The sequence below is a fragment of the Chiloscyllium punctatum genome, chromosome 10 (assembly GCF_047496795.1).
Source record: "Chiloscyllium punctatum isolate Juve2018m chromosome 10, sChiPun1.3, whole genome shotgun sequence".
NCBI classification, from domain to species: Eukaryota; Metazoa; Chordata; class Chondrichthyes; order Orectolobiformes; family Hemiscylliidae; genus Chiloscyllium; species Chiloscyllium punctatum.
This window is the reverse complement of record NC_092748.1, coordinates 120,676,065-120,692,703: the sequence shown is the minus strand read 5'-3', so window position 1 is coordinate 120,692,703 and position 16,639 is coordinate 120,676,065. Positions and strand designations below refer to the sequence as shown.

At 49.4% G+C, this 16,639-nt stretch overlaps 1 protein-coding gene across 1 annotated transcript in view; it reads right to left on the bottom strand.

Moving 5' to 3' along the window:
• LOC140482504 (insulin-like growth factor-binding protein 5) overlaps positions 1–16,175 on the bottom strand; it is a 102,837-nt gene extending 86,662 nt beyond the window's left edge. Inside the window, exon 1 of the mRNA XM_072580050.1 lies at positions 15,445–16,175. Coding sequence (XP_072436151.1) covers positions 15,445–15,814 — 370 coding nt within the window. The 5' untranslated portion in view covers positions 15,815–16,175. The remainder of the gene's footprint in view (positions 1–15,444) is intronic.
• Between the last annotated feature and the right edge of the window lie 464 nt (positions 16,176–16,639).

Here is a 16,639-nt window from a genome sequence, read left to right as displayed (position 1 = left end):
ACATGTCAGTGATGGTAAGCACAGGTCAGTGATGGTAAACACAGGTCAGTGATGGTAAACACAGGTCAGTGATGGTAAACACATGTCAGTGATGATAAACACGAGTGGAAACGGTCAGTGATGATAAACACATGTCAGTGATGATAAACACGAGTGGAAACAGTCAGTGATGATAAACACATGTCAGTGATGATAAACACATGTCAGTGATCGTAAACACAGGTCAGTGATGGTAAACACAGGTCAGTGATGGTAAACACAGGTCAGTGATGATAAACACATGTGGAAACAGTCAATGATGATAAACACAGGTCAGTGATGATAAACACGTGTGGAAACAGTCAATGATGATAGACACATGTCAGTGATGAGAAACACATGTCAGTGATGATAAACACATGTCAGTGATGATTAACACATATGGAACAGTCGATGATGATAAACACATGTCAGTGACGATAAAAACATGTGTAAACATATGTCAGTGATGATAAACACATGTCAGTGATGATTAACAGATGTCAGTGATCGTAAACACATGTCATCGAATATAGAGAAATACAGCGCAGTACAGGCCCTTTAGCCCTCGATGTTGCGCCGATCCAAGCCCACCTAACCTACACTAGCCCACTATCCTCCATATGCCTATCCAATGCCCGTTTAAATGCCCATAAAGAGGGAGAGTCCACCACTGCTACTGGCAGGGCATTCCATGAACTCACGACTCGCTGAGTGAAGAATCTACCCCTAACATCTGTCCTGTACCTACCCCCCCTTAATTTAAAGCTATGCCCCCTCGTAATAGGTGACTCCATACGCGGAAAAAGGTTCTCATGGTCAACCCTATCTAAACCCCTAATCATCTTGTACACCTCTATCAAGTCATCCCTAAACCTTCTTTTCTCCAATGAGAACAGCCCCAAGTGCCTCAGGCTTTCCTCATACGATCTTCCTACCATACCAGGCAACATCCTGGTAAACCTCTTCTGCACCCGTTCCAGTGCCTCCACATCCTTCCTATAGTATGGCGACCAAAACTGCACACAATATTCCAGATGCGGCCGCACCAGAGTCTTATACAACTGCAACATGACCTCAAGACTTCGGAACTCAGTTCCTCTACCAATAAAAGCCAGTACGCCATATGCCTTCTTCACCGCACTATTTACCTGGGTGGCAACTTTCAGAGATCTGTGTACATGGACACCAAGATCCCTCTGCTCATCCACACTACCAAGTATCTGACCATTAACCCAGTACCCCATCTTCTTGTTACTCTTACCAAAGTGAATCACTTCACACTTACCCACATTGAACTCCATTTGCCACCTTTCTGCCCAGCTCTGCAGCTTATCTATATCCCGCTGTAACCTGACACATCCTTCCTCACTGTCAATAACTCCAACGACTTTCGTATCATCCGCAAACTTGCTCACCCAACCTTTTAGCCCCTCCTCCAGGTCATTTATAAAAATGACAAACAGCAATGGTCCCAAAACAGATCCTTGCGGAACACCGCTAGTAACTGCACTCCAAGATGAACCTTTACCATCAACTACTACCCTCTGTCTCCTTCCAACCAGCCAATTCCTAATCCAAACCTCCAACTCACCCTCAATGCCATATCTCCGTATTTTTTGCAGTAGCCTACCATGGGGGACCTTATCAAACACCTTACTAAAATCCATATACACCACATCTACCGCTTTCCCCTCATCCACCTCCTTAGTCACCTTTGCAAAGAATTCAATAAGGTTTGTGAGGCACGATCAGCCCTTCACAAAACCATGCTGACTATCCTTGATCACATTATTCCTATCCAGATGTTCATAAATCCTATCCCTTACAATTCTCTCTAAGATATTTGACCACAACAGAAGTGAGACTCACTGGCCTATAGTTACTAGGGTTATCCCTACTCCCCTTCTTGAACAAGGGAACCACATTTGCTCTCCTCCAGTCTTCTGGCACTATTTCAGTAGACAACGAGGACATAAATATTTCAGTGATAATAAACACATGTGTAAACAGTCAGTGATGATAAACACACGTCAGTGATGATAAACACACGTCAGTGATGATAAACACACGTCAGTGATGATAAACACGAGTGGAAACAGTCAGTGATGATAAACACATATCAGTGATGATAAACACATGTGGAAACAGTCAGTGATGATAAACACACGTCAGTGATGATAAACACATGTCAGTGATGATAAACACATGTGGAAACAGTCAGTGATGATAAATACACATCAGTGATGATAAACACATGTGGAAACAGTCAGTGATGATAAACACACGTCAGTGATGATAAACACGTGTGGAAACAGTCAGTGATGATAAACACACGTCAGTGATGATAAACACGTGTGGAAACAGTCAGTGATGATAAACACACGTCAGTGATGATAAACACGTGTGGAAACAGTCAGTGATGATAAACACAGGTCAGTAATGATAAACACATGTGGAAACAGTCAGTGATGATAAACACAGGTCAGTGATGATAAACACATGTCAGTGATGATAAACACATGTGGAAACAGTCAGTGATGATAAACACACGTCAGTGATGATAAACACGTGTGGAAACAGTCAGTGATGATAAACACAGGTCAGTGATGATAAACACGTGTGGAAACAGTCAGTGATGATAAACACAGGTCAGTGATGATAAACACATGTGGAAACAGTCAGTGATGATAAACACAGGTCAGTGATGATAAACACATGTCAGTGATGATAAACACATGTCAGTGATGATAAAGACATGTCAGTGATGATAAACACAGGTCAGTGATGATAAACACATGTCAGTGATGATAAACACATGTGGAAACAGTCAGTGATGATAAACACATGTCAGTGATGATAAACACATGTCAGTGATGATAAACACATGTGGAAACAGTCAGTGATGATAAACACAGGTCAGTGATGATAAACACAGGTCAGTGATGATAAACACATGTGGAAACAGTCAGTGATGATAAACACAGGTCAGTGATGATAAACACATGTCAGTGATGATAAACACATGTGGAAACAGTCAGTGATGATAAACACACGTCAGTGATGATAAACACATGTCAGTGATGATAAACACATGTCAGTGATGATAAACACATGTCAGTGATGATAAACACAGGTCAGTGATGATAAACACAGGTCAGTGATGATAAACACATGTGGAAACAGTCAGTGATGATAAACACACGTCAGTGATGATAAACACGAGTGGAAACAGTCAGTGATGATAAACACAGGTCAGTGATGATAAACACATGTCAGTGATGATAAACACATGTCAGTGATGATAAACACATGTGGAAACAGTCAGTGATGATAAACACATGTCAGTGATGATAAACACATGTGGAAACAGTCAGTGATGATAAACACAGGTCAGTGATGATAAACACAGGTCAGTGATGATAAACACAGGTCAGTGATGATAAATACATGTCAGTGATGATAAACACAGGTCAGTGATGATAAATACATGTCAGTGATGATAAACACAGGTCAGTGATGATAAACACATGTGGAAACAGTCAGTGATGATAAACACAGGTCAGTGATGATAAACACATGTCAGTGATGATAAACACAGGTCAGTGATGATAAACACAGATCAGTGATGATAAACACATGTCAGTGATGATAAACACATGTCAGTGATGATAAACACATGTCAGTGATGATAAACACATGTGGAAACAGTCAGTGATGATAAACACATGTCAGTGATGATAAACACATGTGGAAACAGTCAGTGATGATAAACACAGGTCAGTGATGATAAACACAGGTCAGTGATGATAAATACATGTCAGTGATGATAAACACAGGTCAGTGATGATAAATACATGTCAGTGATGATAAACACAGGTCAGTGATGATAAACACATGTGGAAACAGTCAGTGATGATAAACACACGTCAGTGATGATAAACACATGTCAGTGATGATAAACACATGTCAGTGATGATAAACACATGTGGAAACAGTCAGTGATGATAAACACACGTCAGTGATGATAAACACGAGTGGAAACAGTCAGTGATGATAAACACATGTCAGTGATGATAAACACATGTCAGTGATGATAAACACATGTCAGTGATGATAAACACATGTGGAAACAGTCAGTGATGATAAACACATGTCAGTGATGATAAACACATGTGGAAACAGTCAGTGATGATAAACACATGTCAGTGATGATAAACACATGTCAGTGATGATAAACACATGTCAGTGATGATAAACACATGTCAGTGATGATAAACACAGGTCAGTGATGATAAACACATGTGGAAACAGTCAGTGATGATAAACACATGTCAGTGATGATAAACACAGGTCAGTGATGATAAACACATGTGGAAACAGTCAGTGATGATAAACACATGTCAGTGATGATAAACACATGTCAGTGATGATAAACACATGTGGAAACAGTCAGTGATGATAAACACATGTCAGTGATGATAAACACAGGTCAGTGATGATAAACACATGTGGAAACAGTCAGTGATGATAAACACATGTCAGTGATGATAAACACATGTGGAAACAGTCAGTGATGATAAACACATGTCAGTGATGATAAACACATGTCAGTGATGATAAACACATGTGGAAACAGTCAGTGATGATAAACACAGGTCAGTGATGATAAACACATGTGGAAACAGTCAGTGATGATAAACACATGTCAGTGATGATAAACACATGTGGAAACAGTCAGTGATGATAAACACATGTCAGTGATGATAAACACATGTGGAAACAGTCAGTGATGATAAACACATGTCAGTGATGATAAACACATGTCAGTGATGATAAACACATGTGGAAACAGTCAGTGATGATAAACACAGGTCAGTGATGATAAACACATGTGGAAACAGTCAGTGATGATAAACACATGTCAGTGATGATAAACACAGGTCAGTGATGATAAACACATGTGGAAACAGTCAGTGATGATAAACACACGTCAGTGATGATAAACACATGTCAGTGATGATAAACACATGTCAGTGATGATAAACACATGTGGAAACAGTCAGTGATGATAAACACACGTCAGTGATGATAAACACGAGTGGAAACAGTCAGTGATGATAAACACATGTCAGTGATGATAAACACATGTCAGTGATGATAAACACATGTCAGTGATGATAAACACATGTGGAAACAGTCAGTGATGATAAACACATGTCAGTGATGATAAACACATGTGGAAACAGTCAGTGATGATAAACACATGTCAGTGATGATAAACACATGTCAGTGATGATAAACACATGTGGAAACAGTCAGTGATGATAAACACAGGTCAGTGATGATAAACACATGTGGAAACAGTCAGTGATGATAAACACATGTCAGTGATGATAAACACAGGTCAGTGATGATAAACACAGGTCAGTGATGATAAATACATGTCAGTGATGATAAACACAGGTCAGTGATGATAAATACATGTCAGTGATGATAAACACAGGTCAGTGATGATAAACACATGTGGAAACAGTCAGTGATGATAAACACAGGTCAGTGATGATAAACACAGGTCAGTGATGATAAATACATGTCAGTGATGATAAACACAGGTCAGTGATGATAAACACATGTGTAAACACATGTCAGTGATGATAAACACATGTCAGTGATGATAAACACATGTCAGTGATGATAAACACAGGTCAGTGATGATAAACACATGTGTAAACACATGTCAGTGATGATAAACACATGTCAGTGATGATAAACACATGTGTAAACACATGTCAGTGATGATTAACACAGGTCAGTGATGATAAACACATGTGTAAACACATGTCAGTGATGATAAACACAGGTCAGTGATGATAAACACATGTGTAAACACATGTCAGTGATGATAAACACAGGTCAGTGATGATAAACACATGTGGAAACACATGTCAGTGATGATAAACACAGGTCAGTGATGATAAACACATGTGTAAACACATGTCAGTGATGATAAACACAGGTCAGTGATGATAAACACATGTGGAAACACATGTCAGTGATGATAAACACAGGTCAGTGATGATAAACACATGTGGAAACACATGTCAGTGATGGTAAACACAGGTCAGTGATGATAAACACATGTGGACCAAATGATAAACACTGGTCAGAGCAGAACGGAGAACATATAGAGTCACAGGGATCTACATCACAAGAAAAGACCCTTCAGCCAATCAAGCCTTTGCCAGTCAAAACAAAACCACCTCACTATCTTTAACCTCATTTCCCAGCTCTTGTCCCCCAGCCTTGTATATCTTGGCATTTCAAGGGTACATCGAAATCCTCCGTCAGTGTGGTGAGGGTGCCTGCCTCTCCCACCCTCACAGGCGGTCAGTTGCAGATTCTCACGCTACTCTGGGTGAAAAAGTTTCCCTTCACATTCCCCTAACCCTCTTGCCCCTTCCCTTCAATCTATGCCCCTGGGTATTGTTCCTTCCACCAAGGGGGAAGATTCCTTCCTGCCTGCCCTTCCTACACCCCACACCATTTTATCCATCTTCATCATGACCCCCTCAGTCTCCGCTGTTCTCAGGAAAACAACTCCAGTCTGTCCAATCTCTCTCTACACCTGAAGCTCTCCAGCCCAGGCAATATCCTGGTAAATCTCCCTCTGCCCCCTCTCCTGTGCGACCACATCCCTCCTACAATGTGGGTTCCTGAACCCCACACAATACTCGGGCTGTGCCCTGACCAACATTGTATCCAGATCCAGCATCACCTTCTGCTCTTATACTGGATTCAGGTAATAAAGGCAAGTAGTCCCTGTGCCTTCTCCACCACTTCATCGACCTGCCCTGGGATCAGCGGACATGTACACCAAGGTCCCTCTGATCCTAGGGACTTTTCAGGGCTCCATCATTCATCATGTATTCCCTTGCCTATTTGTGTTGTCCAGGGATATCATCTCAAACTAATCCAGATTAAATTCCATTTATTTGTATTCATTCATAGGACATGGGCGTCACTGGCTGGGCCAGTCTTTATTACCCCATCCCTAGTTGCCCCTTGAGAAGGTGGGGGTGAGCTGCCTTCTTGAACCGCTGCAGTCCACATGCTGTGGGTAGACCCACAATGCCCTTAGGGAGGGAATTCCAGGATTCTGACCCAGTGACACTGAAGGAACGGTGATATATTTCCAAGTCAGGATGGTGAGGGGCTTGGAGGGGAACTTGCAGGGGGTGGTGTTCCTATATATCTGCTGCCCTTGTCCTTCCAGATGGAAGTGGGTGTGGGTTTGGAAGGTGCTGCCTGAGGATCTTTGGTGAGTTTCTGTAGTGCATCTTGTAGATGGTACACACTGCTGTTACTGAGTGTGGGTGGGGGGGGGGAGTGGGTGTTTGTGGATGTGGTGCCAATCAAGTGGCTGCTTTGTCCTGGATGGTGTTGAGCTTCTTGAGTGTTGTTGGAGCTGCCCCCATCCAGGGCAAGGGGGGAATATTCCATCACACTCCGGACTTGGGCATTGGAGATGGTGGACAGGCTTTGGGGAGTCAGGAGGGGAGTTACTCTCCGCAGTATTCCCAGTCTCTGACCTGCTCTTGTAGCCACTGTGTTTATGTGGGGAGTCCAGTTGAACTTTGGTTAATGGTAACCAAAGGATATTGATGTGGGTGACAGCATTGTATATCATGGGGCAGTGATTTATGTTTTTTAGTACATTCACAGGACGTGGGTGTCGCTGGCTAGGCCAGCATTTATTGCCTATCCCTAATTGCCTACAGGGCAGTTAAGAGTTAACCACATTGCAGTGGGTCTGGAGTCACATATGGGCCAGACCAGGTAAGGATGGCAGTGTCCTTCGCTGAAGGGCATCAGTGAATCAGATGGGTTTTTCCAACAATTTCCATTTTCCCACAGCAGGATTCGAACCCAGGTTATCAGAACATTACCTGGGTTTCTGGATAACAGTCCAATGGTAATACCACTAAGCCATTGTTGCTGCCCAATATTTGTGTGGTGTGAATGTTACTTGCCCCTTGTCAGCCCAAGCCTGGATTTTGTCCAGATCTTGTTGCATTTGAGCACAGACTGCTTCAGTATCTGAGGAGTGGGGAATGGTGCTGGACATTGTGTAATCATCGGTGACCATCCCCAAATCTGACCTTAGGGTGGAGGGGAGGTCAGTGATGAAGTACTGACCAGCCCATCTCTATCCTCCAACAGTCTAAGGCTATCTTCATTACTATCTACCAGCCGAACAATTTTTGCATCATCTGTGAACTTACTCATCAACCTCCTACATTCAATACTAAATCATTTATACAAACAAAAGGGCCCAAACACTGATCTCTGTGGGATCCTTCTGGACACAAGTTTCCAGATGGAAAAACACCCCTCAACCGTCATCCTCTGTTTCCTGCCACTCAGCCAATACTGGATCCAATTTGCCAAATTTCCTTGTATCTCATCTTAGCTTCACTATCAGTCTCCCACAGGAGACTTGATCAAAAGCCTTGCTGAAGACTGAGTAACCTACATCAAAAGCATTGTCCTCATCTACACAGCTGGTCACATCTTCGAAAAATTCAATCACATTGGTCAGACAGGACCTTCCCTGAAGAAAATGTTGCTGACTGCTCTAAACTAATCCCTGCCTCTCCAAATACAGATTAATCCTGTCCCTCAGAATAGCTTCCAATAGTTTCCACACGACTGAGGCCAGACTGACTGGCCTGTAGTTTACTGGTTTATCCCTTCCCCCCTTCCTGAATAACAATCCCACATTGGCTGTCCTCTGGCACCCCTCCTGTGGCCAGAGAGGAATGAGACATCCCGACAGTGCAGCACTCCCTCAGTACTGACCTTCTGACAGTGCAGCACTCCCTCAGTACTAACACTCCAACAGTGCAACACTCCCTCAGTATGACCCTATGACAGTGCAGCACTCCCTCAGTCCTGACCCTCTGACACTGGGCCCTCCCTCAGCACTGACCCTTCGACAGTACGACACTCCCTCAGCACTGACCCTCCGACAGTGCGGCACTCCCTCAGCACTGACCCTCCGACAGTGCGGCACTCCCTCAGCACTGACCCTCCGACAGTGCGGCACTCCCTCAGCACTGACCCTCCGACAGTGCGGCACTCCCTCAGCACTGACCCCCTGACAGTGTGGCACTCCCTCAGTACTAACCCCCTGACAGTGTGGCACTCCCTCAGCACTGACCCTCTGACAGTGCCCACTCCCTCAGCACTGACCCTCTGACAGTGTGGCACTCCCTCAGTACTAACCCCCTGACAGTGCGGCCCTCCCTCAGCACTGACCCTCTGACAGTGTGGCACTCCCTCAGCACTGACCCTCCGACAGTGGGGCACTCCCTCAGTATTGACCCTCTGACAGTGCGGCACTCCCTCAGTACTGACCCTCTGACAGTGGGGCACTCCCTCAGTACTGACCCTCTGACAGTGTGGCACTCCCTCAGCACTGACCCTCTGACAGTGCCCACTCCCTCAGCACTGACCCTCTGACAGTGTGGCAGTCCCTCAGCACTGACCCTCCGACAGTGTGGCACTCCCTCAGTACTAACCCCCTGACAGTGTGGCACTCCCTCAGCACTGACCCTCCGACAGTGCGGCACTCCCTCAGTACTGACCCTCCGACAGTGCGGCACTCCCTCAGTACTGACCCTCCGACAGTGCGGCACTCCCTCAGTACTGACCCTCCGACAGTGCGGCACTCCCTCAGCACTGACCCTCCGACAGTGCGGCACTCCCTCAGCACTGACCCTCCGACAGTGCGGCACTCCCTCAGTACTGACCCTCCGACAGTGCGGCACTCCCTCAGTACTGACCCTCCGACAGTGCACTTTACTCTTGTATTCAATTCCTTGAGGATGTTTTTGTTGGAGAGAAGAAGGTTGAGAGGTGACTTAATAGAGACATATAAGATAATCAGAGGGTTAGATAGGGTGGACAGGGAGAGCCTTTTTCCTCGGATGGTGATGGAGAGCATGAGGGGACATAGCTTTAAATTGAGGGGTGATAGATATAGGACAAATGTCAGAGGTAGTTTCTTTACTCAGAGAGTAGTAGGGGCGTAGAACACCCTGCCTGCAACAGGAGTAGATTCACCAACTTTAGGGGCATTTAAACGGCCATGGGATAGACATATGGATGAGAATGGAATAGTGTAGGATAGATGGGCCTCAGATTGGTTCCACAGGTCAACACAACATCGAGGGCCAAAGGGCCTGTACTACGCTGGAATGTTCTTTGTTCTATGAGTAGTCAGATCGTTAATGCACAGCAGGGATGAGATGGGCTGAATGGCCATCATCTACATTGTAAATGTCTATGAGTCCGTGAGTTCCCGTCCAGTCTGCTTGTACCATGGGGTTAGTGTGATCACTCCTTGGCCAAGGGATTTTCCCAGACTTTGTCTCTTATCCCCGTTTGTCAGTTTACGCTTCGTGCCCCTCCTGACTCTCTCTCCCCGGATTCTGTTTGTCAAAGACTGTCCTGAGCCTCTGTCCTTGCAATCAAGTCTCTGTTTCTTGCCAAACAGCTGATCCAGAGTTTACAAGCATTCCTGGGAATCCTGCATTGGGGGCCTTGCAAATTTCAGCTGCTGTGTCTCCCTCTGACAGCTGCAGTGCAAAAGGCAGCAGCTGGATGGAAGACAGCTACTTCTGGCTGGCTTTCTGCACATCTGTACGATGGGAGCAGCTGTCAGGGGGTGAGCGAGAGGCACAGGCAGCATCACTAGTGCATGGAACAAGAGCACACTTCCGACTGATCTCCTGTCAGCTACAATCGCACAGTGCAAGTTTAGCTCTGAATTCTGACATTTAGTGAGCACGTGTTCGGAGGCTGGGAGATTCTGCAGCAGCACACTGCCTCGAACTCACTCTCCACTCTCCTTCCCCGAGCTCTGTCTCCCTTCCTCCCTGTTGCCTGTCAGCCCAGGGCTTGTTTGTCAAAATAAAACCCAGTTTCACAGCTACAGAGACAGAGAGAGATCCCACTTTCCCTTACCCATCTCCTCCACAAACAGCCTTACCCCCTGCAAGCCCACACCACTCCATCCTCCTGTGACAGGGATACTGCAGCTTGAATATTAGTCAAGCTCTCTCTCTCTCTCTGTTTTTCTCTCTGCCCATCTATTCTGGGTCACTCTCGGTTTATCTCTCTCTCTCTATCTCTCTCTCTCACACATGACAGTCACTCTCCTTTTCTCTACCTGCGAGCAGCTACAGGAGCAGGTCAGAGGCTGGGAATCCTGCAGTGAGTAACTCCCCTCCTGACTCCCCAAAGCCTGTCCACCATCTCCAAGGCCCAAGTCCGGAGTGTGATGGAATACTCCCCACTTGCCCTGGATGGGGGCAGCTCCAACAACACTCAAGGAGCTCAACACCATCCAGGACAAAGCAGCCGCTTGATTGGCACCACATCCACAAACACCCCCTCCCTCCCCCACCCACACTCAGTAACAGCAGTGTGTACCATCTACAAGATGCACTGCAGAAACTCACCAAAGATCCTCAGACAGCACCTTCCAAACCCACACCCACTTCCATCTAGAAGGACAAGGGCAGCAGATCCATGGGAACACCACCCCCTGCAAGTTCCCCTCCGAGCCCCTCACCATCCTGACTTGGAAATATCTCACCGTTCCTTCAGTGTCTCTGGGTCAGAATCCTGGAATTCCCTCCCTAAGGGCATTGTGGGTCTACCCACAGCACATGGACTGCAGCGGGTCAAGAAGGCAGCTCACCCCCACCTTCTCAAGGGGCAACTAGGGACGGGGAATAAATGCTGTCCAGCCAGCGACCTCCACATCCAAATATCTGTCCTGGGTCACTCTCTCTCTCTCTCTCTCTCTCTCTCATATTTCTGTAAACTACATCATTGGGTGACCCAGTCTGTCACAGTTAGTAATAAATCTGCTGCATGCTGGTTATTTATCCCTGTTGTCTGTCTGTCTCTTTCTCTCTCCCCACCCAGATCTGTCACCCATTCTAGTTTTGTGCTTTCACTTTCTCTCCTTCTCTCTCTGGAATGGCCCCTTCCTTTGTTTCCAAATTATCGTGAGTCTCTATCTTTTCTCTTTATGTTTACTCCTGTCACCGTTTGAATTTTTCTTTCCCACTGTCTCTCTCTGTCTCTCTCTGTCTCTCTCTCTCTCCTTCACTATATCATACACCCTCTCTCATTTTCTTTCTGTCTCACACACACTCTGTCGCTGTCTCTGTTCTGCCCTGTCACTCTCTTTGCTGCTATTGACCCCTCTCTCTCCCACTTTCCATCTCTCACCCTGTTTTGATCTGTTTCTGTCTTGTTTTTGATCTGTCTCTTCTCATGGTGTGTCCTATAATCCACCCCTCAACTGTGTCTCTTTATCACTCTGTGGAATATTGTGACCAGTTGTGGACCCTGTATCTAAGGAAGGAGGTGCTGGTGTCGGAGGGGGTGCAGAGGACATTCACAAGAATGACTCCAGGGATGAAGGGCTTGTAGTATGAGGAGCGATTGAGGACTCTGAGTCCGTACTGGATGGAGGTTAGAAGGATGAGGGAGATCAGATCGAAATTTATAGGAATATGTAAATACTTGGATAGAGTGGACATGGAGAAGATGTTTCTACCAGGAGGAGAGACTGGGACCCAAGAGCACAGCCTCAGAGTCAAGACCCTATGGAACTGAGATGAGGAGACATTTGCTCAGCCAGAGGGAGGGGACTCTGAGGGGGTGCTGGCTGGGTTAGGGTGATTATTGGGAGCAGGCAGATTACCCGTGGCAGATAGTTTACCTGGAACAAGCAGAATTCTGGCATAAGACAGAGTACCTGAGGATGGGTAGATTGGCCTGGGCAGGTATATTACCTGGGGAACAGGTAGATCTCCAGAGGAATGTTGATTCTGGGAGGAGGGGGAGATGTGTGGGGCAAGTCAATCATCTCTGGTCAAGGAAGGTTACCTGGGCAGCAGGTAGGGGCAGGTAGATCACCTGTAGAAGGGGTGGGGAAGGAGAAAGGGAGGGGGTGCAGGGGGGTGACCGGTGGGGGGTGGTGAGGAGGGGTGCAGGGGGGTGACCTGTGGGAGGGGAGTGCAGGGAGAGGGGGTGCACGAGGAGAGGGGTGGGGGGTGTAGTGGAGGGGGGTGCAGGGGTGTGTGGGTGGAGAGGTCGTGTGTGGGGGTGCAGGGAGAGGGGTGTGGGGGTAGGGGGATGCAGGGAGTGCAGAGTGAGGGGGAGCAGGGGTGTGTGTGGGGGTTGCAGGGAGAGGGGTGTGGGACAAGGGGGGTGTAGGGGGTGCAGGGTGAGGGGTGTGGGGGAGGGGGTGCAGTGGAGTGTGGGGATGCAGGTGGGTGAGTGGGAGGTGCAGAGAGAGGGGTGCAGGGTGAGGGTGGTGCAGGGGGTATGTGGGGTGCAGGGTGAGGGGTGTGGAGGAGCAGGGTGAGGGGTGTGGGGGAATGGGTGGTGCAGGAGGTGTGGGGTGCAGGGGGGTGAGAAAGGGTGTGGAGACAGGGGTGCGGGGGTGTGAGTGGGGTGCAGGGTGAGGTTGGTGCAGGGATTCGGGGATGCAGGGGGGTGAGTGAGGGGTGCAGGGAGAGGGGTGTGGGGAGAGGGTGATGCAGGGGGAGTGGGCGTGCAGAGGGGTGAGTGGGGGTGCAGGGAGAGGGGTGTGGGGAGAGGGTGGTTCAAGGGGTGTGTGGGGTGCAGGGTGAGGGGTGTGGGGAGAGGGTGGTACACGGGATGTGTGGGGTGCAGTGTGAGGGGTGTGAGGGTGCAGGGTGAGGGGTGTGGAGGTGCAGGGTGAGGGGTGTGGAGGAGCAGGGTGAGGGGTGTGGGGAGAGGGTGGTGCAGGGGGTGTGTGGGGTGCTGGGTGAGGGGTTTGGGGGTGCAGAGTGAGGGGTGTGGGGGTGCAGGGTGAAGGGTGTGGGGAGAGGGTGGTGCAGGGTGTGTGTGTGGTGCAGGGTGAGGGGTGTGGAAAGAGGGTGGTGCAGTGGGTGTGTGGGGGTGCAGGGTGAAGGGTGTGGGGGTGCAGGGTGAGGGGTGTGGGGGTGCAAGGTGAGGGGTGTGGAGAGAGGGTGGTGCAAGGGGTGTGTGGGGTGCAGGGCGAGGGGTGCGGGGGTGCAGGGTGAGAGGTGTGGGGACAGGGTGGTGCAGGGGGTGTGGGGGTGCAGGGTGAGGGGTGTGTGGGGTGCAGGATGAGAGGTGTGGGGGTGCAGGGTGAGGGTTGTGGGGAGAGGGTAGTGCAGAGGGTGTGTGGGGTGCAGGATGAGGGGGGTGTGGGGGTGCAGGGTGAGGGGTGTGGGGGTGCAGGGTGAGGGGTGTGGGGGTGCAGGGTGAGGGGCGTGTGGGAGTGCAGGGTGAGGGGTGTGGGGGGTGCAGGGTGAGGGGTGTGGGGGGTGCAGGGTGTGGGGTGTGTGGGGTGCAGGGTGAGGGGTGCGTGGGATGAGGGGTGAGGGGTGTGTTGGGGTGCAGGGTGAGGGGTGTGTTGGGGTGCAGGGCGAGGGGTGTGTGGGATGTGGGGTGAGGGGTGTGTGGGTTGCAGAGTGAGGGGTGTGTGGGTTGCAGAGTGAGGGGTGTGTGGGGTGCAGGGTGAGGGGTGTGGGAGTGCAAGGTGAGGGGTGTGTGGGGGTGCAGGGTGACGGGTGAGGGGGTGTGCAGGGTGTGGGGTGTGGGGTGCAGGCTGAGGGGTGTGTGGGATGCAGGGTGAGAGGTGTGTGAGGTGCAGGGTGGGGGGTGAGGGGTGCAGGGTGAGGGGTGTGTGGGGGTGCAGGGTGAGGGGTGAGGGGGTGTGCAGGGTGTGGGGTGTGGGGGTGCAGGGTGAGAGGGTGTGGGGGTGCAGGCTGAGGGGTATGGTGCAGGGTGAGGGGTGTGGGGGGTGAGGGGTGTGTGGGGAGCAGGCTGAGGGGTGTGTGGGATGCAGGGTGATCGGTGTGTGGGTGTGCAGGGTGAGGGGTGTGGGGTGCAGGCTGAGGGGTATGGTGCAGGGTGAGGGGTGTGGGGGGTGAGGGGTGTGTGGGGAGCAGGCTGAGGGGTGTGTGGGATGCAGGGTGATCGGTGTGTGGGTGTGCAGGGTGAGGGGTGTGAGGGGTGTGTGTGGTTCAGGATGAGGGGTGTGTGGGTGTGCAGGGTGAGGGGTGTGTGGGGTGCAGTGTGAGGGGTGTTGGGGTGCAGGGTGAGGGTTGGGGGCTGCAGGGTGAGGGGTGGGGGGGTGCAGAGTGAGTAGTGTGTGGGGGTGCAGGGTGAGGGGGTGCAGGGTGAGGGGGTGCAGGGTGAGGGATATGTGGGGTGCAGGGTGAGGGGTGAGGGGGTGCAGGGTGAGGGGTGTGAGGGGGTGCAGGGTGAGGGGTGTGTGGGGTGCAGGGTGAGGGGTGGGGGGGTGCAGGGTGAGGGGTGAGGGGGTGCAGGGGGAGCACTGACCTGGCCGGGGCTGGGGTGCAGCAGCAGCGGCGGCTGCCTCCTCCTGGCTGTGCCGGTAACTGCGGGCGGGCAGGCAGATCCCACGGCCGTGTAACAAGGCGTGCAGCGGTTTCTCCTCCTCCGGTTTGGGCAGGCACTTGAGGTCCGTGCCGCAGATCTCAGTGTAGACCCCGCAGCTCTGGCCCTCGGTCAGGGCACAGGTCATACAACAGCCACAGCCCGGCTCTTTCACTAACTGACAGCCCACAGGCTGTGCCTGGCACAGGGACTCTGCCTTCTCATCACACGGCTCACAGTTCACCATCGGCCCCAGTGCCTGGCAGCAGCTGCACACAGCCAGGAGGAACAGCGAGATAGTCCACAATAACATAGTCAGATCCAGCAGCTCCCAGACACACACACACACACACAGGCACCAAGGCTCCTGAACGCACTGCAAACAACACGAAAGTTTCGCCAACTTTCCAAAAACTTCTCCAAAACTTTGCTTCCAAACAGAAGTTTTCAAATTGCCCCTTTTATTTTCTCCTTCCTTTAAAAAAAGTACTTTCTTTTTGCAAAAAGAATTGCAAACACAAAGTTGTCTGCTGAAAAGGTTGTGAAACCTGCAGCTCCTGAACTATCAGAGAGAGAGAGAGAGAGCAGTGTCTCCGTCTCTGTCTGCTTCACAATCTGTTCACTCACTGTCCAATGCCCTTTTTAAATAGACATCCCTGCTTTGAATTAATCACTCCTCCGGACCGAGGCTTATTTGCAAATCCAGCTCCCAGCTGTAAGCCAGCCCAACCTTCACCCAACTCCCGTCTGAAAGGTGACACCCATTTGAAAATTTGAACCAACGTATTATTTACTGTAATCAGCGAAGATGGTGATTTAACCCACTCGGGTTTCTCATTCTCCCAGAGAGTGTACATCAGAGAACAAGGGGAATAATAGAAGCAAAATCAGAGAGAGTGACAGGTTCAGAGAGAGACAGGGAGACAGAAATGGAGAAAGAGTGGGGGGGCGGGGAAGACAGAGAAATAGGTATAGAAAGACTGAGATAGAGAGAGAGATGGACAGGAGAGAGATACACACAGATACACGCAAATGGTCAAAGAGAGGGGGGTGGGGGGAGATAGAAAGAGATCCACAGAAAGAGAGAGACAGGGAGAGAGAGAGGCACACACACGGAGAAACATAAATGGTCAAACAG